The sequence below is a fragment of the Microcaecilia unicolor genome, chromosome 1, assembly GCF_901765095.1.
Source record: "Microcaecilia unicolor chromosome 1, aMicUni1.1, whole genome shotgun sequence".
NCBI lineage: Eukaryota > Metazoa > Chordata > Amphibia > Gymnophiona > Siphonopidae > Microcaecilia > Microcaecilia unicolor.
Window position 1 is genome coordinate 339109740 of NC_044031.1, and position 26717 is coordinate 339136456.

The 26717-nt window shown below is 41.5% G+C and overlaps 1 protein-coding gene across 1 annotated transcript in view; it reads left to right on the plus strand.

Moving 5' to 3' along the window:
- LOC115473950 (cadherin-6-like) overlaps window positions 1-26005 on the plus strand; it is a 306893-nt gene extending 280888 nt beyond the window's left edge. The window contains exons 9-12 of the mRNA XM_030209169.1: window positions 5566-5687; window positions 9948-10062; window positions 10169-10420; window positions 24810-26005. Of these exons, the coding sequence (XP_030065029.1) occupies window positions 5566-5687; window positions 9948-10062; window positions 10169-10420; window positions 24810-25300 (980 nt within the window). The 3' untranslated portion in view covers window positions 25301-26005. The remainder of the gene's footprint in view (window positions 1-5565; window positions 5688-9947; window positions 10063-10168; window positions 10421-24809) is intronic.
- Window positions 26006-26717: the final 712 nt, after the last annotated feature.

A 26717-nucleotide genomic window follows, 5' to 3' on the forward strand; every position in this document is an offset into this window, starting at 1 on the left:
CGGCATCTACGCAGGATGCAAAGAACAACTTATAAAGAAACTACAGACCACCCAAAACACGGCAGCCAGGGTAATATTTGGAAAAACGTGTTTCAAAAGTGCCACACCCCTCTGAGAAAAACTGCATTGACTCCCAATCAAAGAACATATCGTCTTCAAAATCTGCACCATGGTCCACAAAATTATCTACGGTGAAGCCCCAGGATATATGACAGAGCTCATAGACCTGCCTTCCAGAAATATGAGATCAACAAGAACGTACCAAAATCTTCACTACCCAAGCTGCAAACGACTCAAATACAAATCAACTTATGCAAGCAGCTTTTCCTACATAAGCACACAACTGTGGAATGAACTACCAAAAGCTGTGAAAACAACATACAGCCATTTAAACTTCAGGAAATCACTAAAAACCTACCTATTCAAAAAAGCATACCTTACTGAAATAACCTAAAAGACTGAACCCTGCTACACAACTAACTAAAGGTAGAACTGGACTCAACGCAACTCCTCCTTGCTATGATTCCCAAATATGTCTGTAACACAAGTATCTATTCTACCATAATGCCACTTTGTATTTGTTCCTTACCGGCTTGGCGCACACCTACGGTATTATGTAAGTCACATTGAGCCTACAAATAGGTGGTAAAATGTGGTATACAAATGTAACAAATAAATAAATAAATAATCAACTCTACCGGATACTATAGGTCATCCGGGAGGTTTATGAAAAGACTTATGTACCTTCGGAACAATGTATATGTAAGGGATCTTGGGATATTGCCGATACAAAAATCTATATTATTTCATCTTGGAGTCTACCGTAAAAACAGGTATCATTAAGTTGTCTATGTGCCTCTACTGAGTAGTCTGCATAATCCATGACGACAATGGCGCCACCCTTACCTGCTCTTTTAATGGTTAGGGACTAAGTCACAGAAAGGTGCCCTAAATGGCCACTGAAGTGATTAAGGCATGACCCCCCCCCCCCCCCACATTACTCCCCATTGGTCACTGACCCTCTCCCTCCCCACTAAGATGTGAAAGAAACAATACATACCAGTCTCTATGACACCCTCATATATTATGGTCAGTCCTATTAGAGCAGCAAACGGGCCCCTGAAGTAGCCTAGTGGTCAGTGCAGTGCACTGTAGAGAAGGGGACCTAGGCCCATATCCTACTCTAACTGGTACACTTGTCGTGGAAACTGTGAGCCCTCCAAAACCCTCCAAAAACATACTGTACCCACATATAGGTGACATCTGCAGACATAAGGGCTATAAGTGGTGTACAGTTGGGCACAGATGGTTTTTGGTGGGTTTTAGAGGGCTCACCATACAATATGGTGAGATTATAACTGGGAACTTTAATGTGAAGTCCACTTCAGCGCCCCCTAGGTTGTCCCATTGCTCTGCTGGAATGTTGACACCCCCCCCCCCCCCAAATGCCTTGTTTTTCTGCGTTTTTCCCTTGGATATATATTTTTCGAAAATAGTCACAAAAGAAAAGTGCACTGAGCACAAAACATCTAGGAAATGGACATTTTCAAAACAAAAAGATAGATGTTTTTCAGTTTCAAAAGTCGCTAGGTTTGCCACTTGATTTTTGGATGTTTTCAGCAAAATGTCCAAAATCAGATTTAGACGTCATATCAAAAATGCTGCTCTTAATTTGTAAATTGCTTAATATGTTCAAATTGTGGTATGTGTATTTTTTGTTTGTTAGCCACATAGAGTCAGAGTTAGGGAATTGGTGGCCTACAAGTATGGTAATTGTAATTATGTATGTTTTGGATTCTTAGGACATCCTTCCCAGTTAAGCCATGATTTTGCCAACCTCAATATTCCATTTCTTGACTTGTGATTCCGTGCAGAACCTCTTTTATTTGACTTTTGCTGTCCTCCAGTCTCATAGGAGCATCCCTCTGAAACACACTGTGACACAACCTTGATTAGAATTTGAGGACATGATAATGGTCTTTCTGTTTTTAAATTCCTCATTTCACGTCCATTAGCTGTCTTGCAACTGCTGGCATTTTCATTTTATGACTTTACACATGCAAAATAAACTGTTGGCACTTTTAAATCAGCTCATAAACTGTGTTTAGTTTGTAAGACCACAGTTCAGCAAGTTTAATAGTTTTTGAAAACAAAAACTCAAGTCTGAAGAAAGGATAGTGTCCTTTATAGCTTCTACACCTTTGGAGTGATCGCTGTTTTGTCCACATCAAGGTTAAGATGGAATTGTTCAGAGTAGAATGGGTAATGCCCTTTGTAAACAAAGCTGTTCACCATCACATGAAGAATTCTAAGTTAATCATTTTAAGGGTGATTCTATAATCTAGGCACCACGGTTCCCTCTAAGCTGAGCAGGAGTCCTCCAACTACAGTCCTGCCAGTAAGGGGTGCTGTTTCACTATCACATTTTCAATAGTGAGGGACAGGCAAGCTCTGCAGCAGGGGCGTATCTGCGTGGGGCCACAGGGGCCTGGGCCCCCGCAGATTTCGCCCTGGCCCCCCTCCCGCCGCCAACCCTCCCCCACTAATGTTGTTTACCTTTGCTGGCGGGGGACCCCAACCCCCGCCAGCCGAGGTCCGCTTCCGCCTGCTTTTAAAAATAATTCTTCAGCTGGCGGGGGACCCCAACCCCCGCCAGCCGCCAAGGTCTTCAAAGTTCTTGTTCGTCGTCCTCCGTGGCCATGCTGTACCCTATTGATTCGGAGTCTGTCTGACGTCGCACCATGTTGTACGCGCGTACAACGTGGTGCGACATCAGACAGACTCCGAATCAGCAGCGTACAGCATGGCCACGGAGGAGGACGACGAACAAGAACTTTGAAGACCTCGGCGGCTGGCGAGGGTTGGGGTCCCCCGCCAGCTGAAGAATTATTTTTAAAAGCAGGCGGAAGCGGACCTCGGCTGGCGGGGGTTGGGATCCCCGCCAGCAAAGGTAAACAACGTCAGCGGGGGAGGGTTGGCGGCGGGAGAGGAGGTGGAGAGAGTCGTTGGTGGCAGGGGGGGGCTCTGGCAATGGCGGGGGGGAGTCGTTGGTGGCAGGGGGGCTCTGGCAATGGCGAGGGGGTCGGTGGTGCCGGGGGGGGTGCTAAATGTGCCCCCTTCCTCTGGCCCTGGCCCCCCCTACTGCCAGAGTCCAGATACGCCCCTGCTCTGCAGGACTCCAGGGGACCCTGCCTGTCCCTAGAAATTGAAACACAATATTGAAACACCACCACCCACTGGCAGCAATGCAATTGGAGGACTCCCCTTGGTACCCCTTGCTTGTGTAAATGTATTGAATACTAGCACTTATATATACTCATGAAAGTGCCAGCAGGGTGCCTAAGTGCTATTCTAAAAGATGCGCATAACTTACATAGCATGTAAATGCAAGGGGGCGTATACATAGCCAGAGCAGATGTGGGACATGGGCGGGGCTCTCAGTTTCACATAGAACTTACAGAGGGGCTGATGCAGAAAATATTACCATGGGTTTAATGTGGTTTTAACCACAAGTTTTACTGACTGAGCATTACAGAAAGGTGTTAACTCGAGTGGAAATTCTTGCCGCAGACTGCATTAAAATGGATAGTAATGAGGACATTATGAGGCTGATATCCAGACCAGGGGAGAGAGTCTGGCTAACTTCCGAGTCAGTCATCAGCCCAGATATTTAATGCTGGGTTGTTTCCAGTGACCGGCATTGAATATCCGGTTTATTTTTGGTCGGTTTAAACTTAACCGGCTAAGTTAATATTCGGAGATAGCTGGTTAAGTTTAAATCGGCCAAAGATATTCCATCTATTTACGTGTCCCGATGTGGCCACTTAAAATAGCCAGCTATGTGCTGAATATTCGGAGATAACCAACCATATTGTGTGATATAACCAGTTATCTCCCAGCCGCTAACTGGGAATATTCAGAGGAGGGATAACCGGTTATCCTCTGCTGAATATTGCTGGATAACTGGTTAAGTGCCATTTAACCGGCCAGGTGCTGTTCCTGGCTGGTTAAATGGTTTTGAATATCAGGGGGTATGGATTCTGCAGCCATACAATTAAAAAAAAAAATTTTCTGTGTGTTGTGCGTGGGAAACATTTTGCCAGGTCCAGGGTAGCATAGAAGTGTTGGTTGGGAGGTTTGGCTTTTTTCATCAGACTCTCCCAACCCATCCACCCCATTCCTTTGATATTAAAAAAAGGTTGTCCTGGTGGTATAGTGCCCCCCTCTCGACCCAACCTGACTCACCACTACACTACCAGGCAAATCTTTATATAATATTTGGTGTAGATTGGGCATCAGGTTGTGAGAGGGCCACTAGACTACCAGGGCAATTTTTTAAATATTAAGGGAAGGGGGGGTGGGTTGCATTGGGTGGGAGAGGAGGGAGATCTGGATCGATGACTGCCAGCAATCTTTTTTTTTTTTAATGTCACCTTTCATGTCGGTGCCTGAGCCAATCCCCACTCAGGCAGTGACAGGAAGGGTGGCATTTTGCAATGAACTGCAGGTTACTGCCATGATTTTAACACAGCAGCAGGGGTGGACTAACCATTGGAATAATAGGGCAGTACCCAAGGATCCACAGCAGTAGGGGGCTCACTCTCCCCTAGCTTCCATCTAATTTAATCACTTTTGATAGGTGGTTATAGTCCCATGATTCTTATTGCCCAAGGGCCCAGATCACTTCAGTCCACCCTTGCACAGCAGTAATATTAATGCTTATTGTTTATAGAATGTCGTGGCTGCTTTGGAGTAGTAGTTTAATGGTAGAGCCACCAGCTCTACCACGAGGCTTTCTGGCCCCAGAATAATGTAAGTTACATATATCCTTGCAGTGCATTTTTTCTAGCGAAAAGGTTCCGGTACTCAAATGCCTGGCCACCCTTCAGGGTTGGGGTAATCGCTGAGGAACCCACCCCACACTAGCCAGGCCCCCTGCAACCAGTCACAGAATCTATGACAAGGCAGAATTGGTGTGTAGAGCCTGAGCTCTTTCATTAAAACTTGGGGACCATGGGTCAATTTTAGCAGACAGTAGAAAAGGTGCCAGTACTTAGTACCCCCAAGAACCCCCTCAAAAAAAGCCCTGTATCCTTGCCACATTTAGGAACCCGCAATTACCAGGTCTATGGCAAGCACATAAATGTTAGGTGTACCAACACCGAGTTATGATTGTATTCTATAATGGAACCTGATCATCCAGGTGCTGCTGTAGACAGGATCATACCACTTGTCATCAGGGCACTTGAATGGAAGTGTCCAGTTGTAGAATTGCCCCTTTTCAGGGCAAAATGAAAAGGAAGAATGTACATTTTAAGGCCTAAATCATCCTAATGGAATCCTACGAATAAACCGGTCATTACTGCTGTTATACATGGCACAAATAAATGTGTTTTGCATCTTGGCAGAGAGCTGCTTCCTCTGTCTCTCATGGCCACCAGCTGCAGGGAAAGAGCACTGTGCAGAGGGGGGGTCATTATTGAAGCACCTGTATGTCTTTCCTTGGCAGGTGTAGAAACCAAGTCACTGATGCACATTAAATTGCTCTCTCTTTATTTCTGGCAGAGAACCCGAAAGAAATCAGCCGCGCTCCTGTGTTCATTAAGGTTCTGGATGTGAACGACAATGCCCCAGAGCTTGCTATGGTCTATGAGATATTCATCTGTGAAAATACAAAGGCTGGCCAGGTGTGTTGACTGCTTGCACTCTTTAATAAACTGAACGTGAGAAAGAACCAAGCTGAGGTACAGCATTTTTAGCATTGCTTCCTGAACAGCTCGCTTTGCAATGGCACATCTGTGTGATAAATGAACGCCATTAACGACAAAAGTCAGTAATAACTGTTGTGTTCTTCTCAGACCCTGAATCCAGAAACAGGATCTAACAGCACCTAACAATTGAAGCATTTCAGAAACGTACTCAGCCACTCTGAGGCAGCCTGTAATAACTTCTGAACTCAGTCATCTGAACACTGCATGACCCCATCTGCTGTAGAAGAGGCATTTTCCCACCTGTAATTCATAACACCCTTGTTTTGTTGCAACGGAGATAGTTATTCTCCAAGATTATTTCAGGGATTTTGTGCCACACAGAGTTCAGGGCCGTTTGCTGCAGCTGAATGCTAGCAGCTTGTGTCAGTTTAAACAAATTAAAACACCTGTTTGAAGAATCAATCTCTACCCTGGCCTGCTAATCAAAGACCAGTTCTATAATTTACATAATGGTGGAGTTGCCTTTAAATACATCCCCCAGAGTCTGAATTTAGGTGAGACAGTAGGGGGAAAGAGGATAGGATTTGATTTACTGCTTTTCTGTGGTTATAATCAAAGTGCTTTACATATTATATAAAGGTACTTATTTTGTACCTGGGGCAATGGAGAGTTAAGTGACTTGCCCAGTGAATCAATCCCTGTTCGCTGTAGCTAGCTCAAGTATGCAGTCACACACTGGTTTCAAAACTAAAGTAAACAATACAAATGCAGCAAAACTTCACCAGCGCTCTCAAGTTGATCCACTCAAAACAACTCGATATGATTGAATGTTTATAATTTGTTTGAATCACCACAAAGGATTGATTGATTCATATGATTTATATCAGTTGAGTAATGCACAAAATTTGACAGCACACATTAAAAAATTGGGAGCTTTTAGACCAATGAAAGAGAAAAGTTCCTGTGTAGGAAACATAGATATGACCTTTTGATTAAGTTTCTGAAGTCTTTTTCTCCTATAATAAAATTATAAACATTCAATCATATTAAGCCATTTTGAGTAGAACACCTTGATATCACTGGTGAAGTTTTGCTGCATTTGAATCAAACCCAGTTCCCCAGGCCACTGCACTAACCATTAGGCAACTCCTAATTCATGGAGGAAAAGTCCATAAACCATTATTAAGTTAGAGCTGGGGAAAGCTACTGCTTACCCTTGGGATTCAGTTGCATGGAATCTCCCTACTTTTGGAGATCCTGCCAGGAACTTGCAGTCTGCATCAGTAGCTTTATATGAGTGGTTTCAGTTTGTTATGTATGCTAGTATTATCTGCAGGGGTTTGGCTTGAATTCTGATCCCTGTACTTTAAGGTCTTGCCTTTTCTGACCTCGATCCCAAAAGTGTGACCGTAACTTCTATTTACACCTAATCTCTATGTATGCTACTTTGTTAAGCAGTAAAGCGATGTTTAAGGAGGTTTGAGCCTTTATGCTATTATGATGTCATATCATGACTGTAAAAGATGAGGCATGCAGTAGGTATAGACTCAGTTGGTTTTTACAGACTGTGAGTTTTGTGTGAAGAGATTGTGTTTCTTTTTGCCACTACTACTGTTCTCTTGTCTGTGGATTTTACTGTGAAACTTGTGAGATTTTGATAGCTGGTTATTCGCCCTGCTTTATTTTTCCTTCAATTAAAATTGAGAAATTGGTAACACCAAAACAAAAAGCATGGATTGTGTTTCTTCCCAGGGTTTGGGCTGTAGTGAGGTAGGTGTCCAAAAGGACTGAGGTGTGTCTATTTCAATGTTTCACAAAACTCTTATCCTACGTGAATCTGTATAAGTGCTTAAAAATTCATGTAACCCCAGAAGATGAAAGCAAAATAGCAGACCTAAATTCTTCTCTCCTCTCTAATCCAGTTCTCCCTCCCCTCTTCCATCCAAGGGGTGAATGCAGCAGCACCAGGCAACACAGGGCTGTGTTTCAGTGTGTGCTCACAGATCTCAGTATTCTGCGTGGGTTTCCACAGAAGAGGGGGCCATGGCCTGTGAAAATTTTTATGATAAGCAGTTAGCCTAGCTGGGTTTAGGTTTGGACAAATTTGTGGTGGAAAAGTCCATAAACCATTATAGGTAGAGCTGGGGGAAACCACTGCTTACCCTTGGGATTAAGTTGCATGGAATCTCGCTACTTTTGGAGGTCCTTCTAGGAACTTGTGACTTTGATTCACCACTGTTGAATAGGATGCCAGGCTAGATAGACCTTTGGTCTGACCCAGTCTGGCAACTCTTAACGCTCCTGTGATTCTCAAACCCCAGGCTGACCATTACTGCTGGGGATGGGTCACACAGTAAGGTCCAGAGAAAGGGGGAAGCCATTTCTGTGACAATGCAGCATTAGACTACTATTAGAAAAAAGGACATCCTGCTAGCCTCAGATGGGAATGTTTTTATCTTTTTCCTGTTCACTGAACAAATCATTTTGAGGGTAGTCCACAGACCACTTTTACAAGAACCTCAGGAACCAGAGATTGGATTTACCCCTTCCCACCACCAACCAAGTGTTAAACAAAGTGTCTTAAACATTCTAAGTACTGCTTATTTGCCTTAAAAGTAGAAGTTGTCAGAAAAGGGCCAGGGCCGATTGTCCTGATTGACAATGTTAGGTTGATGAATCCACAGCAATTCATCTGGAAAAAATAAAAAATAACCAGGACTAGAGAAACATAAAATCATAGCTAAAACCAATAGTGACACAACCAGATAAGATGGAGTCATTTTAGAGCACATCCCTCGGATTCTATATAGCATAACTTAAGTTGCATGTGCAAATCTGGTCTTATTCTGAATTTGTGCATACAATTTTTATTAGTTAACAAGCCAATCAACACTGATAATTGTCAATTTACATGCAAATATTGACACTAATTGGCATTAATTACAATTTACGCGCACAACTGTCTAAGTGTATTCTGTAGCAGGATGTATATAAATTCCAAGGTGCATAGCTGAAAAGGGAGCATGGCCATAGGCATGGAAAGGGCAGGTCATAGGCATTTATGCATGTTATTATAGAATACACCTGGTCCATGCCTAATTTAAGCGTTGGCATTTACACAAATAACTGCCCGTGCCAAAATTTAGTCGCATGGATGGGCGCTAGGCATATTCTATAAATTATGCCAAAATTTAGGCGTGTTCTATAAAGTATGCCTAAATTTAGCCATACTTTATGAAATACACCTAGGCAGTGTTTTTCCAGCGCTGATTTTTAGGTGTAATATATAGAATCTAGCCCCTTATTCCTATATGTGCATTTCAGTCATCTCAACCAGCATTTTCCATGGTTCCAGCAGCTATTCAGATTTGTATATGAGAAACACATACCTGCTGCTTTCGCTGTGCAGTGCTGTCTATTTGGAATTCACAGCCCAATGAAACTTCCCTCTGCTCTGATCATTTGGCATTTTGAAAACCTGTGAAAGCTAAGGGCCCTGTTTACAAAGACATGCTAGCATTTTTAGTGTGCACTATGTAGACGCCTATAGCAACATTATGGGCATTTAGACAGTTAGCGCATGCTACAACCGCTGGCTTGCCTTTGTAAACAGGGCCCTAAGTTGTCTGAAGTAGCATTTAGGGGTCCTTTTACAAAGATGCGCTATAAAGTGGTTTTAGCACCCTTGTGCATGTCTTTCCTGCATGCTAAGGCCATTTTTAGTCCAGATGGAAAATGGCCAAATTTACCCATTCTGAATTAATGGCCATGCGCAAAATGTGCCAGTAGCACATGGCCTAATCGTGTGCTAATCAGTTAACATGCCCACTTTTTTTCCCCAAGACATGCCCCCTCAATGACAAATACGAAATTTTAGAAGCGGTTTGCATGCATACAGTGCAAAATTATTGTGGGATGCCTCAGCGCATCCTGTGGTAAGCCCTTTTCAGCTGCAGTGAGTACGTGCTAGTGCTTACTGCAGCTTTATAAAAGGATCCCTTAAAATATTGTAATTTTTATTGTGTGATTATTTGTGCAATTTACTTGTACATTAATTATTTGATTGTTCACTCTATTATTGTTCTGTGTATATTGTTTCTCCCCGCTTTGATGCTTTCGTGGGACAGTAAGTAAAAAAGTCAACTAAATAAATAAATAAAATTGTGGGCTGAAAAGGAGTCAAAATATGCATAAGAAATAACTATTTTTTTGTGTGTTTTGCCTTTGTGAATTCAGTTGATAGAGACCATACGTGCTGCTGATAAAGATGACTCCCCTGAACCTCAGTTTTTATTCTCCCTGGCACCAGAAGCATTCACCACCTCCAACTTCACAGTCCACGACAACAAAGGTAGATAAAGGGCTCGTGTTCCATGGAACATTCTTATTTGTTCTGCTGAAATTTGTAGTCTGTGCACACTCCAGACCCGCACTTACAGTATCTGTTGTGTTTTCAGATAACACAGCAGGGATCGTCACCCGCAGGAATGGATATAATCGACATGAAATAAACACCTACCTCTTGCCTGTGGTGATATCTGATAGTGATTATCCCATCCAGAGCTCCACCAGCACACTGACCATCCGAGTGTGTGCCTGCGATCGCTGGGGAACTAAGCAGTCATGTCATGCAGAAGCCTTGATCCTCCCAACTGGCCTTAGCACTGGCGCTTTGATTGCCATTCTCCTCTGCATTATTATTCTACTAGGTAAAACAGATCCTGGCATTTTGGTTTTTGGCTATAAAACAGCTTCATCCTGCTTTCCAAAAGAAAGGATTTTCTCTTGGCATTCTATGACAGAGGTTATCCCTTCATTCTACAACAGGTCACATAAATTTAAGCACCATTTGCATGGTTAAATGTATAGAATACATGTGTAAATGGCAAATGCACACACATAACCACTATTCTGCAATTCCACACCAAAATGGCTTAGCTTGTAATTGAAAGGGGAACCTTCATGGAGGAGGGATATGGGCAGGGAATAGGCAAGCCTAACATTTGAATATTGTAAATTATGTGTATAAATGTCGCACATGAGACCTGGCATAAGTATTAGTTGTGTGTTGAGACTGATTTAGCTAGTATTCTATAACGCCAATTACACATTTATGCTGGCTGACAGTCCACATAACGTGTGAGTCCAGTAATAGGACTGCCCCCCAAAATGCACCTCATTTTCTTCCTACCCAAGAAAGCATGTTAATACAGTATTTGAATTGATGACGGTACACTTAGAGATGTATGCTTGATTTGAATTGTTTTCTTCCTGAGAATAATTCACTGGAACCTTTTTTTTAAAGATGTTGTCAGGACACCTTGGAGGTGATTTTAGGTTTGCATATGTATAAAAAAAAACAACAACATTTACACGAGTGAATTAGCATGCAGTTATATGTTGTGTTTTTAGAAGAGATGCTACTTATAAATGTACACAGGTGGTACACACAGATTTGAAGGCAATATGTTCTGGGCATAGTTTGGGTAGAACTTAAAAGTACACATGTATTCCCTAATTTGCAATGACAATATCCAAACCTGATCCTGGAGGCACCTCAGGCTATCCACAATGAATATTCATGAGACAGATTTGCTTAAGGTGGAGACACTACATGCAGATCTCTTTCATGAGTATTCAATGTGGATATCCGAAACCTGACTGGCTAGGGTGCCTCCAGGACCAGGTTTGGGAACCACTGCCATATACTTCAAAAATGTCCCTGTTTGCCAGGGCTGGATTAAGGTACTAGCTAGGACCCAAATGTTTAGTGGAGGCTTTTCAAATGCACTCAAGACTGAAGACAACAGGATTGCCAATGGTCTGGATTTTTTTAGCATAAAAGACTGAAAGCCAGACATATGGCTAAAGTGCCTGAAAAATGTCCAACATTTAGACCTCTATCTACAGTCTCCCCCACCCCACCCCCCACCCCCCAGTGGGAGTGAACCCATTCAGCCTTTTCCATTGTCACCAGCAAAGCATTTAGCTTCCTGATGATGTTCCCAATTTCCCTGATCAGTCCCATGCAGGAAGGGCCCAAGACAGAAGTCACACAACCTGTAGGTCCATACAATAAGCACAGTTAATTGGATGTTAACAAGCAATTATCAGCACTAATTGAGGTTTACACGCAGAACTCGTTAAGTATTCTATAGCGTTGTGCACCTAAATTCTAAGTTGCATAGTTGAAAAGGGGGCATGATCATAGGTGGGACATAGGCATTTCTAAAATCTTTGCACATTATTATAGAATACACCTACTCTGTGCCTAATTTAAGTGGTGGGATTTACTTCAAGTAAAAGTGGCCTAAATAGACATGTAGAAATTTAGGCATATTTTACAGAATATGCCTGTCATGAAATGCCTAGCCACCCGCATGGGGTTACCCCGCGGCCACTTAGAAGGTCTATCCCCAGCACAGCTCAGGTCTGCCTGGACCTGCTGCTTGTGCTCTATACTACCACCCTCCTCTCACCGACTGGGTCACAACCGCCTCTGGGCGAGTCTCCTGCTCTCCAATTACCTCCAGTGATTTCTAGGTTATTGGAACCACACACCCAGTGGTTCCACATTCCCAGAAAGCACTCACAGACCAACACACAAACCACCAGGATTCTTTATCAGTCCAGATAGGCAGAATGAACAAACAACTGTGTTTATTCTCAGAACTTGGAACAGTGGACCAAAAAAAATGTGCAAATAGTAAGCAGTAACAAGTAACTGAAAAATGGAACAATTAGAATACTAACTAAGTACTTGCGTACTTAAGTACATGGGGAGATCAGGACATATATCTGTTCATAGAGCTTCAGCAAAAAGATCTCTCTCTCTCTCTCTCTCTCTCTCTCTCTCTCTCTCTCTCTCTCTCTCTCTCTCTCTCTCTCTCTCTCTCTCTCTCTCTCTCTCTCTTCTCCCAAGCTGAAACTGAAGCAACAGCCAGCATCTGCTGGGTAATTTCAGACTCCAGACCAATCAGAGCCCAGAACAGTCAAGTTTCAAATAAAAACTGGTTACATCACTACAGGCACTTCCTATTATCTGTGTGCCAACTAAAAGAAAGAGAAGTCAGTTCTCTGTAACAGCTTTAAGCATAAACATGCACTATCATAAGAACATAAGAGTAGCCATACTGGGTCAGACCAATGGTCCATCTAGCACAGTATCCTGTTTCCAACAGTGGCCAAACCAGGTCACAAAGTACCTGACAGAAATCCAATTAGTAGCAACATTCCATGCTACCAATCCCAGAGCAAGCAGTGGCTTCCCCATGTCTGTCTCAATAGCAGACTATGGACTTTTTCTCAAACCTTTTTTTAAACCTGCTGGCCAAACAGAAAGAAATACACTTCAGACATATTTAAGAGAGGAAAATATTCAGTACATTTTACAGGCTTAAAACACACTGTTTCTTCACAACGCCTAAGTTTAATTTTTTTCTACGTGATTTTTCAGTCTCCATATATAGAATCTGGCCCATTATGGGCTTCTTAGCATTTAGTGCTCACTAATGCCCATTAGCGTGCACTAAGCTTGAATAAAAGGTCCTCTAAATGATGCAGTTGCGCATGTAACTGACAGTATTCTTGAATCTTAGCGTGTAAGTGTTGGGCCTGCCCCTGGCCCACCATGCCCTTCCCACATGCATGCCCACTTTGCAGTTACACACTTGCCCTGAAATCTATAAAGTTAGGTACCCAAATGACCAACTAGCATGCAAAGTTTGGTGTACAAGTTATAGAATACTGCCAAAACATTATAGGAAAGGATAAGGGTGATATCAGGAGGTAGAAGTCAATGGAATGTTATGAAGCAGTCTTTGGGAAGAGAAAGGTTTTTAGCCTCTTCCTGAAGCTAAGGTAGCTGTTTTCTGTTCTGATGGTAATAGGTAGAGAGTTCATATTTTAACTCCAAGTACAGGGAATAGACAGCTGAAAATCTTCTGATTTCAAATTGTCTTTTAAAACAGTGACACTAACATCAATTGTTCTTTCAGTCTGTTAGACTGGACCAAAAGTAGAGAAGCGGTCTTAGTCAATAGTTCAGAGGTGAAGCACTGAAAGATTTATAACGAATAAGGCATAAAAAGGTGCCCAAAATGACCACTGGAGGAAATCATGGATGAGCTCTCCTTACTCCCCCAGTGCTCACTGACTCCTTCCCACCACTCCCCCCAAAATGTGATTTCAAACATTACTTATCAGCCTCTATGCCCACCTCAGATGTTATACTCAGGTCCATTACAACAGCATGCAGGACCATGGAGTAGTCTAGTGGTGGGTGCAGTGCACTGCAGACAGGTGGACCCAGGCCCATACCTCTTTTTACCTGTTACACTTGTCATAGGAACTGTGAGCCCTCCAAAACTCACCAGAAACCCACGTATAGGTGTCCCCCTCACCCATAAGGGCTTTTGTAGTGGTGTACAATTTGTGGTACTGGGGTTTGAGTGGGTTTTGGGGGCTCAGCAGACAAGATAAGGGAGCAATGATGAGATGTGTACCTGGGAGCATTTATTTGAAGTCCACTGCAGTGCCCCCTAGGGTGCCTCATTGCTCTCCTGGGATGTCTAGGGAACCAATCTACTAAAAATGCTGGCTCCTCCTACATCCCAATAGCTTGATTTTCTATGTTTTTCATTTGGACTTTTTTTTTTTTTTTTCAAAAATGGTCCAAAACAAACAAAAAAAGATATACAAAGCACAAAAAAAACCATACAGAGCACACAAAAAAAGATAGATATTTTTCTTTTTTTCAAAAATGACCTTTTATCCTATTCAGATTTTGGACGTTGTGTGCAAAACATCCAAAGTCAATCTTAGACATCATATCGAAAATGCCCCTCTTTGTGTCTCAGAAGTCACACCCGAGCATTCACGAAACCAAAAGCAGTCTGCAAGAAGAAAGATTTAAGTTTGGTCTTATATTTTGGCAGGGATATCTGGAAGTAAGCTGTTCCATAAGTGTAGTGCCAAGAAAAAGAAAGCAGAGTGATGAGTAAGTAGACTCATAGTGGGCTTGTTTAGAAGAGGGTAATACTAGCCGTTTGGCGTTCAGGGATTGTAGAGAGTGTGAGAGGGCATATGGTATGACCAAGGAAGCAAGGTAAGGTGGGCTATTAAGGTGAAGAGTTTTGTGAGTAAGGAGAGGGACCTTAAATTGAACACGGTAGAAAAGAGAGAGAGCCAAGCAAAAAAAAAGAGGGAGCCAGTGAACTTTTGCTAGTAAAATGGTGATTGGGTTGAAGCAGCATGTTTTAAATAACAAATGGACAGTGGAGTTCTGTAATGTCTGAAGGCAATGCAGTTGAGATTGAAGTAGACCAGCATAAATCGTGTTGCAGTAGTCAAGACAAGATATGATAAATGCATGCGTTAGGGTGTGAAGAGAGGAAAAATCAAGCAAATGTTTAATGGGGAGTAAGCGCCAAAGCAAAAAAAAAAACATTTTGCAGTACCTGGGAGATTTATTTTTCAAATGTGAGTTTAGAATCAATAATAATGCCCAAGTACCTGAATAAATCCACTGGAATAAAAGGAAGATCAGTGAGAGTGAACATGTAGGCTTAGAAAGAAATCCTGTAATCTGGCAACCAATTTGATAAAGCCTCTAATAGTGTGAAGTGGAATTAAATCAATACAAAAAGGGGAAACTGGGTAAATCAGCAAGATATCATCTGCATAGATGAAAAATTAAATATTAAAGTCTTGAAGCAAGATTGCAAGGGGACTGAGGAAGATGTTAAATAGAAGTGAGGAGAGCACTGATTCTTGAGGTACACCTGAGCAGAGGAGGTTCCAGATTGGGAAATTACTGAAAAACTGCAGTCTGAGATGAATGCAATAAACAAGCTAGGGTAAGATTAGTTAGTCCAATATCTTTGAGTCATGAAATAAGCAATGAATGGTAATCAAGGTCAAATGCTGCTGAAGAGATCAAGAGAAATAAGGAGTGAAATCTGATCTTTATCTAAAATAGAATGTAACTCACTAACTAAAGCAGTAACCATCGTTTCTGTACTGTGCCATTCTAAATCCCATCTGCGTAGGGTGTAAAAGCTTTGCTGTTCTACATGATTAAGTAATTGCTAAAAGACTACCTTTTCAGCAATCTTTCAGACAATGCAAAGATTCGACATTGGGCGATAATTTGCCAGATCAGTCTTAACTAGGGTAGAAAAGGGCAGGTCTGACTGAGGCATGTTTCCAGGAATGAGGTAGTCCCTGAGGAAAAACTCAAGGAAGCCATATGAAGAAGTAAAGGACTATAACCATGGCGCTGGATCCTTAGCCAGCCTGATGGGAAAAGATCAAAATGTGAAGTTCTTAAGCGAGTGTGTTTGATCATATTATCTAAGATAGTAAGCATTGGGATGACAAATGTACTCCAGCTGCCAGTAGGAGCGGATGCAGAAGGGACTAGCGAAGTGATTGTAGGGGAGCTAGAAGCTGTACTAACAGTGTTAGTAAGAAATCCTTGGGCTAGCTTTTGAACTTTAGTGTGGAAGAAAAGTGCTAATGAATCAACTGAAGGCAATGCTTCTGAAAGCAATATAGGCTTATAGTGTGTCAGATCTGATACCACTCGAAACAAAGATCTAGATGGATTATTGGAACTACCAATCACATTGGTATAATACTTCCTTTTGGCACATTTAAATTCACGGTTGTAATGGGTCGCAAGGTTACGATATTTCTGGCATAAGTTAGAGTCAGAGGGATGTTTCTTCCAAACACTCCCAGCTCAATGTATCTGTAATTTTAGTAGCAAGAGTCTGTGGTGAAACCATGAAGAGCATTTCCTATGGGGGGGGGGGAGTCCCCAAAAGATTATTCGGACAAGATGACATAGGGGGTGAAACAGAGGGGCAAGGGAGGAATTCCACCAGAGAGCAGCTTCCTCGAGGGATAAATCAATAAAGTCTGAGGGTAAGAAAGAAAACAGGGGCTGGAAAGTTTGGGGATCCCTTTTAATAAATGAGGAGAGAGATTATTAAGGGAAGGGTTTGAAATGGGTAAGAAACAGGAAGAAATCTGAAAGGCAATAATAAGGAACAGGTGATCCATCCAAGGCAAAGTAAACGAACGCAACGGTGCAGGGTCAAACGAGAAACTTATATCATTATGGACTAGGATATGATCTAAACTATGGCCAGCAACATGGTTCAGCCTGTGCTAAAATGGCGATCTTGCAAGAGAGATTGAAACCCAAAGGATTTAGGTGATCTATCTCATCTACATGAATGTTAAAATTTCCAGCGATAATGAAATTAAGGTAATGGGTTGAGGCATCAGCTAATATCTGGATGGAAGCATCCCAAATCGACTTAATAGGTTAGGGGGGAACATAACAGACCATTAGTGTGAGGGGGCAAGGTGAAGAGACTTTCAAGATTAAAACGTTGGGATAAAGTAGATCTACTGAAGGAAATTCGATTGCTGATACAACAGGAGACAAACAAATTGCAATCCTGCCCCCCTTTTTGGAGATCCGAGCTTAGTGAAAGGCTAAATAACTCAATGGTAGAGATTGTTACAGATAAGACTCTTCCCCATCCTGGAGCCAAGTTTCTGTTAAGCAGAAAATGTCTAGAGAATGGAAGGAAACCAAATCATGCAGAAGTGCAGATTTTGAACGAAGTAATCCAAAGTGAAGAGGTGGGGGATTGAGTGGAGAAAAAACATTCGAGGGAGTTTAGGAGCAGTAAATTGAGAAGTGCAAGGTACAAGAAATCAGTGACAGGGAGGGGGGAAGAACAACTTACCTTCTCAGAGGTAAATAGGTGCCAGCCCCAAAATGAGTAGCACCGCTGAGGCAAACAATTTATACATATGTTTTGTCATTTAATGTCAAGATTTGGTGTTTTTGCTAAGTGCTTTGGAGGTCGGATAACATTAGATCCATTGAATCATGCTGGATTTTGAGTGCTTTAGACATTAGCGCATGACCATTAAAGGAAAAAATGGAAAATGGTCCATTATGCCTTTGTGGTAAAAATGGCCTAGCGTGTGGGCCTTAATGCCACCTCAGTGGCCTAGCACAATGGAGCGTTAAGGCCACTTTCTACAACAGCTTAGTAAAAGGACATCTTAGAGATTTTCTGTCCAAGGAGATTGCTTTGGTATTTTAGTTGTTCTATCTCTTTTCTTCCTAATGACAGAAAACAGATATAATATTTTACCTGGTTGCTTCTTGGTGAGCTTTGAACAAGAAATCCCTCCTTCCACATTTTCATTCTGATAATAAATGTTCACTGCTTCAGTGCTAAAAAGCATTCTGTATAGTAATATCTATTAAATTTTGAAACTTAAATTTTGAGGGTGAAAGGGGGGGGAGTGAAGGATTACTTCCATAAAGCAAATTTCAATCTCCTTTTAAGAGGCCTGAAGAAAACACTAATTGTATTACTAGATACCAATCCTTAATTGGAGTCTGCCTTCTTTCAATATGTGAAAAAGCTGGCTGGGTTTGTGAGAAACAGTTTGTCAACTCTAGATTATTACAGAAGTAAGCCAAGAAGGAACGTGGAAAAATAAACTGCAAATTGAGGAGGACAATGGCTCAAAACAGAGATGATTAAAAATGGCTCTAGCTTAGGTAAAAACCATCAGTGTTTCTAATTGGAATTGTTGCTCAGTCTTGAATTAGCAGCTGCCCTGAGATTACAACGAATGCAAAGAGCACGATCCTGACAGGCACAGTTGTGCACTGATCATGTGTTAGGCATTTCATAGGGTTGCAAGAGAGTTATTTTATGGTTTATATTCTGTGATTTGTCTTGGGGGGAGGAGAGGGTGATGGTACTACTACTACTTATCATTTCTATAATGCTACTAGACATACACAGCGCTGTACACTGGACATAAAGAGACAGTCCCTGCTCAACAGAGCTTACAATCTAATTAGGACAGACAAACAGGATAAATAAGAGATAAGGGAATTACTAAGGTGGGAATGATAAAACATGTGGTACTAAACAAGTGAGTAAGAGTTAGGAGTTAAAAGCTGCATCAAAAAGATGGGCTTTTAGCCTTGATTTCAAGACGACCAGAGATGGAGCTTGATGTATGTACTACTTTCACCACCAGAAATTTTTCATTATAAAGCAATATTTTGTCAGCTGCTTCTGTTAACTACACTCCTAATAATCAGAATGTTTCATTTATATATTTACCTGATATACCACCAGTCTTACAATAAAATGTAAGCGGTTTGCAATTCAAAATGAGGGGAACAATGAACAAAGACAGATGAACAAGGAATAAAATGGAGTGGACAAATGAGAAAAATAACACTAAAATGACATAAAAGGAACTGAAGTACAATACTGAAAAGTGAGAGGAGACATAAGGGTGGGTTGCATGTTCTCTGCATAAGGGGTCTGATGAAGCCTCTCACGGAGGTATTAAATATTATTAATTAGACTGCATGTGGAGGTTGGGGGGGTAGGCTGAAGCTTCCTCCTAACTGATATTATACCATCAGTGCTGCTAATCTGGGCACAATTTTGTTAACCAATAACTATATTAGGCCTACATTTTTCAAACTATCACCTTATCTGTATTCTTTTACTTCAGGCTGCTAATTTGATGGGAATTACGTATACCATACTTCCCCCCCCCCCCCCCCCCCCCAAGTTGTCTTACTTCTGTGAGAACGATGTACCAAAGTGCACCACATTTATCACAAAACTAAAGTTTCTACCTGGACGTATAAAAAAGAGCCCAGCAGAAAACTTGTATGCAAAAGGTTTTTATGAGCAACATGACACAAAGCATGTGTAGTTATCTTTACTGGAAAAGTCAGCATTCAAAGATGTTTTCACAATCTCGTATAAATAATGAGCTGTTTTGCAAGCTTATCATTATTCATGGTTTCTCATAAATGCTTGTACATAGCAAAATAAAGGTGAAAATGTGCTATGAGAACTGGCCAAGTTATGTGCAGAATTTTGCAGCCCAGCCTTAGGTACTGGTGCTTTTGGGCATTTGGAACTGAACTTCATCTATGAAATTCTGTGCACTGTAGTACGCCACCCCTCTGTAACTGGTGTTTTGTAGGGATAGATTGCCATTTGCTACGAAGAAAGGCAAAAGAAGGATTGATCACCAACGGGTAGGAAGCAAAAGCAAAACACAGTGGAAATAATCAAGGACCAGTGCAGAGCCAAAGCAGTCTCTTAACAAACTTTAATTAATAAAAATAATTGGCGAACAACAGCAGGGACTCGACGTGGGCCATGTTTCGGCTACAGTGACTGCATCAGGAGTCCACAGTACATAAGCTGAAATGTGCATGTATCACATGCACAAAGTTGTGTTTAACTCACAAAGCATAACAGAAAACCTGCTGGAGAACTTGTGAAGGAGTGGCCTAGTGGTTAGGGTGGTGGACTTTGGTCCTGGGGAACTGAGGAACTGAGTTTGATTCCCACTTCAGGCACAGGCAGCTCCTTGTGACTCTGGGCAAGTCACTTAACCCTCCATTGCCCCATGTAAGCCGCATTGAGCCTGCCATGAGTGGGAAAGCGCAGGGTACAAATGTAACAAAAAAAATTAAAAAAAATCTCTCCCCTAAAAGAGAAAGAAAATAATACAGTCTAAATCATCATTCAGTGGCGTCAGTCCAGCAGGACGGGCTGAAAATCCCTGGGTTACTGACAGTTCCAAAAGGAATAAAAGGCCAGAGGCAGGGAAATTTCAAATCTTCAGCAGTAACCTCATTCACTGGAGGAGAAATTCAGAGAGTCAACCTCGAACCATGGCATTCTGAAGTGAAATACCCAGTGGAGAAATGTATTATTAAGGGTTTCCAGCAGTATGTCACATCTTCAACCCATAGTGCTGATGACAATTTGGATCTTATCGACTCGTCAGGTCTGCTGATTATATGGGCTTGCAGCTCATTATTTTAAATACATTGATTTCACTGACCCCTGACACAGGAGCTTGACTCCAAAACACAGCTCATGTTGAGTCTAATAATGGACTCTTGACTATCCCATTCTTGAAAGGCCCTTGCTGCTTTTTTGTGTTCTTATTGTTGTTTGGACTAGGACCGATGAGGGACTGAGCCAAACCCGGGGCAGGGCTGCCGCTGCTGCTGGCCTGGGCCCCACCAGGGCCACCACTGCTGCCCCCCCTGGACTGCTGCATAGCCAGACTATAAAAATTGGGGGGGCTGGAGCCCAAAGTTAGGGGGGCACATTTTGCCCCACCTCCCTGCCCCCGCTGCAACTCCACATATCTTGGCTGGGGTCCCCAAGCCCCAGCAGCAGAAGCCTTCCTCCAGCACTGTTTGCCACATTGCCTGCCCTGCGGCTGCTTCTTCCCTCACGTCGTGCAAAGCAGCCACAGGGCAGGCAATGCAGTGGAGAACAGCGCTGGAGGAAGGCTTCTGCTGGTGGGGCTTGACGATCTCCGCAGCCAAACCAAGGCCCCAAAGCCCTGTGTCTGCTCCTCCCCGGCCTCCAAGGGGGACCTGGCACTGGAATTTTCTCTCTCCTGCTCCTGTTGAGATGCGATCACCTGGGTCCCCTCAGGAGCAGGAGAGAAGCAGACACCTGCACTGGGCCCCCCTTGGAGGCCAGGCCCAGGGGAATCTTGCCTTCCTGCCCCCCTCCCCCTCAGGGACCCTGGTTTGGACATTGACCTTCTCTTCTGCCATTGTACCCTCTTATTGTTTGCCACTTATTGTTATTAAAGTTTGTTAAGAAACTACTTTGACTCTGCACTGGTCCTTGGTTATCTCCACTGTGTTTTGCTTTTATTTATTTATTTATTTATTTATTAGGATTTATTTACCACCTTTTTGAAGGAATTCACTCAAGGTGGTGTACAGTAAGAATAGATCAAACATGAGCAATAGACAATTACAGCAGTAAAAATATTCAAAAACAATACAAAGTATGGCATGGTATACTACTTAGTACAGACAGAGAGGGTAATACAGTATACAGTCAAAGAAACCAAAAGAAAAAAAGCAACACTGGGCCTTCAAGAATGAGACAACAGGAGTACTTTATTAAGCCAAAGACCCGACACGGGCCGTGTTTCGGCGCCAAAAAGGCGCCTGCCTCAGGGGTCTATTAATAAAAACATATAAATACATCAATAAAATAGAACATACAAAATAAATAATGACAGCATCGTGTTAACTTCAAATATATAAGAAATTAAAAAATAATAATAATGATAAAATGTTAATTTTACAAACAGTAGTGTTGATTCAATGAACTGTGTAAAATTGTAATGTTCCAGCAACCGTAAAATAGTCATAGAGATAGCTCCAGTAAGTTTAAAAATTCTTAGAAAATATATATATAATAACAAATATAAGCCAACATAATGCCAACCAATTTTTAAAAATATAAGCAGACATGTAATAAGAGATATAAATAATATGAAAATATATTGTGAACAATTTTTTAAAATAAAATGTTTTTAAAGTAGTAATGGACATATGTGTCCACACATAAATACATATACATACAGATATATATCCAAAGCTGTAAGAACTAATTATATTTATATGTTTTGCATAATTATAGTGGTACTGATAGAATAGAGTGGCTTGTCTAATCTCAATATGTATGATGGCTACAAACGTTATTGCTATAATTAGCAATATGTATATATATGGAGAAAAAACATCATTGAAAAGGGCTTACCAAATTGTAGATATGGCAATCGTGCAATGTTTAAGTTGTAAGTGCCTACAAAATGAATAAACAGGAGTTGAAAAAATGTATACCCGATAAGTACTCATAGCCCCCCTAGAAAAGGAATGATATTTAAATATATAAAGTGTGGAGGTAACAGTGCCTTTCTTAATGATTGAGAAGGCATTCCTTAATAATTAAAGGGGAAAAAAACGGGGTTTAGTTGACTTAGTACAGATATCGTGCCTCGTTTTTAACATATATATATAGAATGAGAGAGAAACGCCCAGGGAGAAAGTTGCCGATAGGGCTGTTTGAAAAACTTCTTACCTTATAGACAGCCTGTGTAAACTTGCATTAATTTCGCTATAACGCGAAAAAAAAGGGGCTCCGATGAAGGAGCCTTCTCCTGTTTGATCCGAAAGGATAAATGGTTGTTTTGTGTCTGATCTCTTCTATATAAAGTGACAAAAAGGCGGCAAAAGAAAGACGCCAAAAAAAGACGTTTGTAAAGAATTGCGTGAGCGTCATCAAGACGTTGGCGTGATGACGTCATATTTTCTGATGCAGGGATGAATTTAAAGGAGACAGAACACCATTTCAGGTGTTTTCAAACATGACATGTATAGTTGTAATGGTTATCAGTCAAGATGAAGAATACAACATATGATTTTATATTAACATGAACAGTTATGAAACAATGGTAGCCAAGGGCTTAATTTTATACATGTAAATGATGTACTGAATTTAGGTTGCTCGACATAAGATCAATTTACACAGAAAAATAATAAATAATAAAATAAGGCAATGATCAAAAAAGCGCAATTTGTTGCATGGGTGGTTGAATACGATGCTTCATATTTATTTATTTATTAGGATTTATTTACCACCTTTTTGAAGGAATTCACTCAAGGTGGTGTACAGTAAGAATAGATCAAACATGAGCAATAGACAATTACAGCAGTAAAAATATTCAAAAACAATACAAAGTATGGCATGGTATACTACTTACAATGTCAACACAATACGTAATAGAACATTATAATTGATAGTTTATGGTAAAGCAAAGATGTAACATATAGATAGGTAAGAACGTAGGAAGAATTAGAAAGTAAGGTGATTGATTTAAAGAAAGTTGTACTTGAGGTCAGAGAGATGGGTAAATATTTTCTCAGCTAGGGTAGGAGTGGCCATTTGTCGACAAATATCCCAAGCCTTTGCATGTTGTTAAAATCTTAACATGAGCAAAAAAAGATCACAAAAATTCACGTTTTTCATTTGCCAATAGCAGTACGTACTCTTTCGAAAACATTGTGCCCTCTTTTCCCAGTAGCGATGTATTGTGCATGCTCATGCTATCAGGAAAAGAGTATACACTGTTTCAAAACAGGGCCAATGAAAACAATCAAAGTGAACTTTCCAGAAATGACACAAAACAAGGATTTGTTGGCTGCCCATCCCCAGGGTTTGTTCACTTAGGGGCCCTTTTACAGAGCGGCATTAAGCCCAAAGTGGGCTTACCACACACTAATCTGGAACTACCAAGTCAACACTGGCTATTTTCCAGCGTGGCACTAATCTGGCAGTAATTGGGCAGCACTGCGTGCTACCTGGTTACCGCCAAGTTAACACAAAAGCCCTTAATGCCACCTCAGTGGGTGGCATTAAATGCTACCCCCCCCCCCCCCACACACACACACACACATGGCCACACAGTATGTGAAATCTTACCGCATGGCCATGCCATTTCTTTTTACCCGCTGCGGTAAAAAGGGCCGAAGTGTGCAGCAAAAATGGCACTCGCTGTTAGTGCAGGACCCTTTTTACCACAGCTTAGTAAAAGGACCCCTTAGAAAAAAGCAACCTTAGGAGTCCTTTTACTAAGCTGTGGCAAAAGTGGCCTTATTGCACCTTTGCACAAGTTTTCCCCATGCACTAAGACCATTTTTATCACAGCAGCAAAAAGGCCAGTTTTCTATTTTTCTTATTAATGGCCATGTGATAATGCTGCACTTATCAATGTCTATTTTGTAGGTGATAAGGGCTTGTGTGCTAATCCTGTGTTAATCAGTTAGCACGTGGTAATAAAACTGCGCTGATTAGCACAGAAAAATCCACTCTGTACCCCCCAGACACACCCCTCCATGATAAAATAAAACATATTTTTTGGCATACAGTTTACACACGCACAGATCAAGAATTTACAGCAGGAAACCTGAGTGTGGCCTGCATTCAGCCTTTTTAAGTTGCAGTAAGCACTTTCCACACCTTTAGTGAAAGGACCCCTTAGTTAGGTGGTGGGGACAAAAGCTCATAAAATACTAATTTTTCCATCTCCCCTTCTCTGGTTATTAAATTGGAAAGCCCAATCACCCTGTCTAGGATGAAATTTTCTGCCTGCCTGTGATGCTGAATTGTTTTCTGTCTCACTTTGCAGTTACCGTGGTGCTGTTTGCGGCGCTAAGGCGGCAGAGAAAAAAAGAGCCCCTGATTGTCTCCAAGGAGGACATCAGAGACAACATTGTTAGCTACAATGATGAGGGTGGTGGAGAAGAGGACACCCAGGCCTTTGATATCGGCACACTGAGGAATCCTGAAGCCATAGAGGACAATAAGTTGCGTCGAGACATTGTTCCCGAAACCCTTTTTCTTCCGCGTAGGACTGCAACAGCAAGGGATAACACTGATGTCAGAGATTTCATCAACCAAAGGTTAAAGGAAAATGATACAGATCCCACTGCACCCCCATATGACTCATTAGCAACTTATGCCTATGAAGGAAATGGCTCTGTGGCAGAGTCGCTCAGTTCTTTGGAGTCGATGACTACAGAGGGAGATCAGGACTACGATTACCTCAATGACTGGGGTCCTCGGTTTCGAAAACTGGCAGACATGTATGGCAGTGCAGAGAGTGACAAAGACTCTTAATATATTGCCTTTTCAGCCCCATATTCCCAGAAGCAACATTGGAAAATGTGAAGTGGTCATTCCCTTATATTTATCCACAAGCTCTGTGAAAGGGCTACTTTAGTGAGCAGAATCGAATTTGTTCAATGATTGAAGTCTATGTGGATCCAACATTAAAGACTTTTTCTAGTACATTTTATGAGCTTCCAAGAGGCATCTTGTTTTTTTTTTATTTTTTGGGGGGGAGGAGTTCAATTATTTTCTTTTAATGTGCCCTATTTACTTAACCAGGCTTGGAAACCCAGTGCAAGATGGAAACAAAAGGCAGCAATACTTGTTAAGCTTATGCTGCACTGTACAATTCATTCAGATCCTACATCCTCACTGTAATCAGATTATTCCATACAAATAAGAGACCATTTCGACAGTTGTATGTTTCTATGTTCCAAAGGAGGGACGAACTGTAGTATTCCTTAAAAATCATGATAGGTACTCTGGGTTCTATTTTCTTTTTTATACGACTCTACATTTTCCCGAAAAAGCAATGCCAAACCTTGTACAAGTTTAATTACTAACAACATCCAAGGGCCCTTTAATTTAATGTATAAATCTCATCCTGGCTGCTCCTCCAATTGTAATCTCTTCTACCGATTCAGTAAAAGAAAAATGTCTCCATGGCTGATAGTTCAAGATACCTTGATTTTTATTGTGTAAATTAATTTGTACATTTGGGGGCTTCTTAGAAAATAATTTGATTTCATGATCTATTTGGGGACCAGCTGGGCTATAGGCAGTGAAGATGACGGTGCTCTCTTTTTCCGATATAGAGTTAATTCCATCTACCGCACATTTATTAATTACAAATTAGTTTGAGTTTGCTGATGAATTTCGAAAAAGAGATATTGAAATGTGAAATATCATTTCTTCAGAGGGATTTAATTGTCTACCATCCTGCAGAGTATACTGCAAATGAAAAGCTTGTAGTACAAAAAAAAAGCCCTCAATTCAAATCTTAATCAATTGCAACCCTGATCAAATCAGGGCTTTTTTTGAGGGGGTACTTGGGGGTACTGAGTACCGGCACCTTTTTCATTGTCTGTTAAAATTGACTCATGGTCCTCAAGTTTTAATGAAAGAGCTCAGGCCCTACACTCTAATTTTGCCTTGTTATAGATTCTGTGACTGGTTGCAGGGGGCCTGGCCATTGTGGGGTGGGTCCCTCAGTGATCACCCCACCTCTGAAGGGTGGCCTGGCATTTGAGCACCGGCACATTTTACGCTAGAAAAAATACACTGGATCAAACTGACCAGTTCAAGCTTTGGCAATATGCAAGACCCTTGTAAAATGATAATATGCACCAATATCAAAGAGTTCATCTGGGCACTAAAGGTTTTTCTTTTTCTAATTTGTGTCTATGGGGAAAAAAAAAAAAAAGAA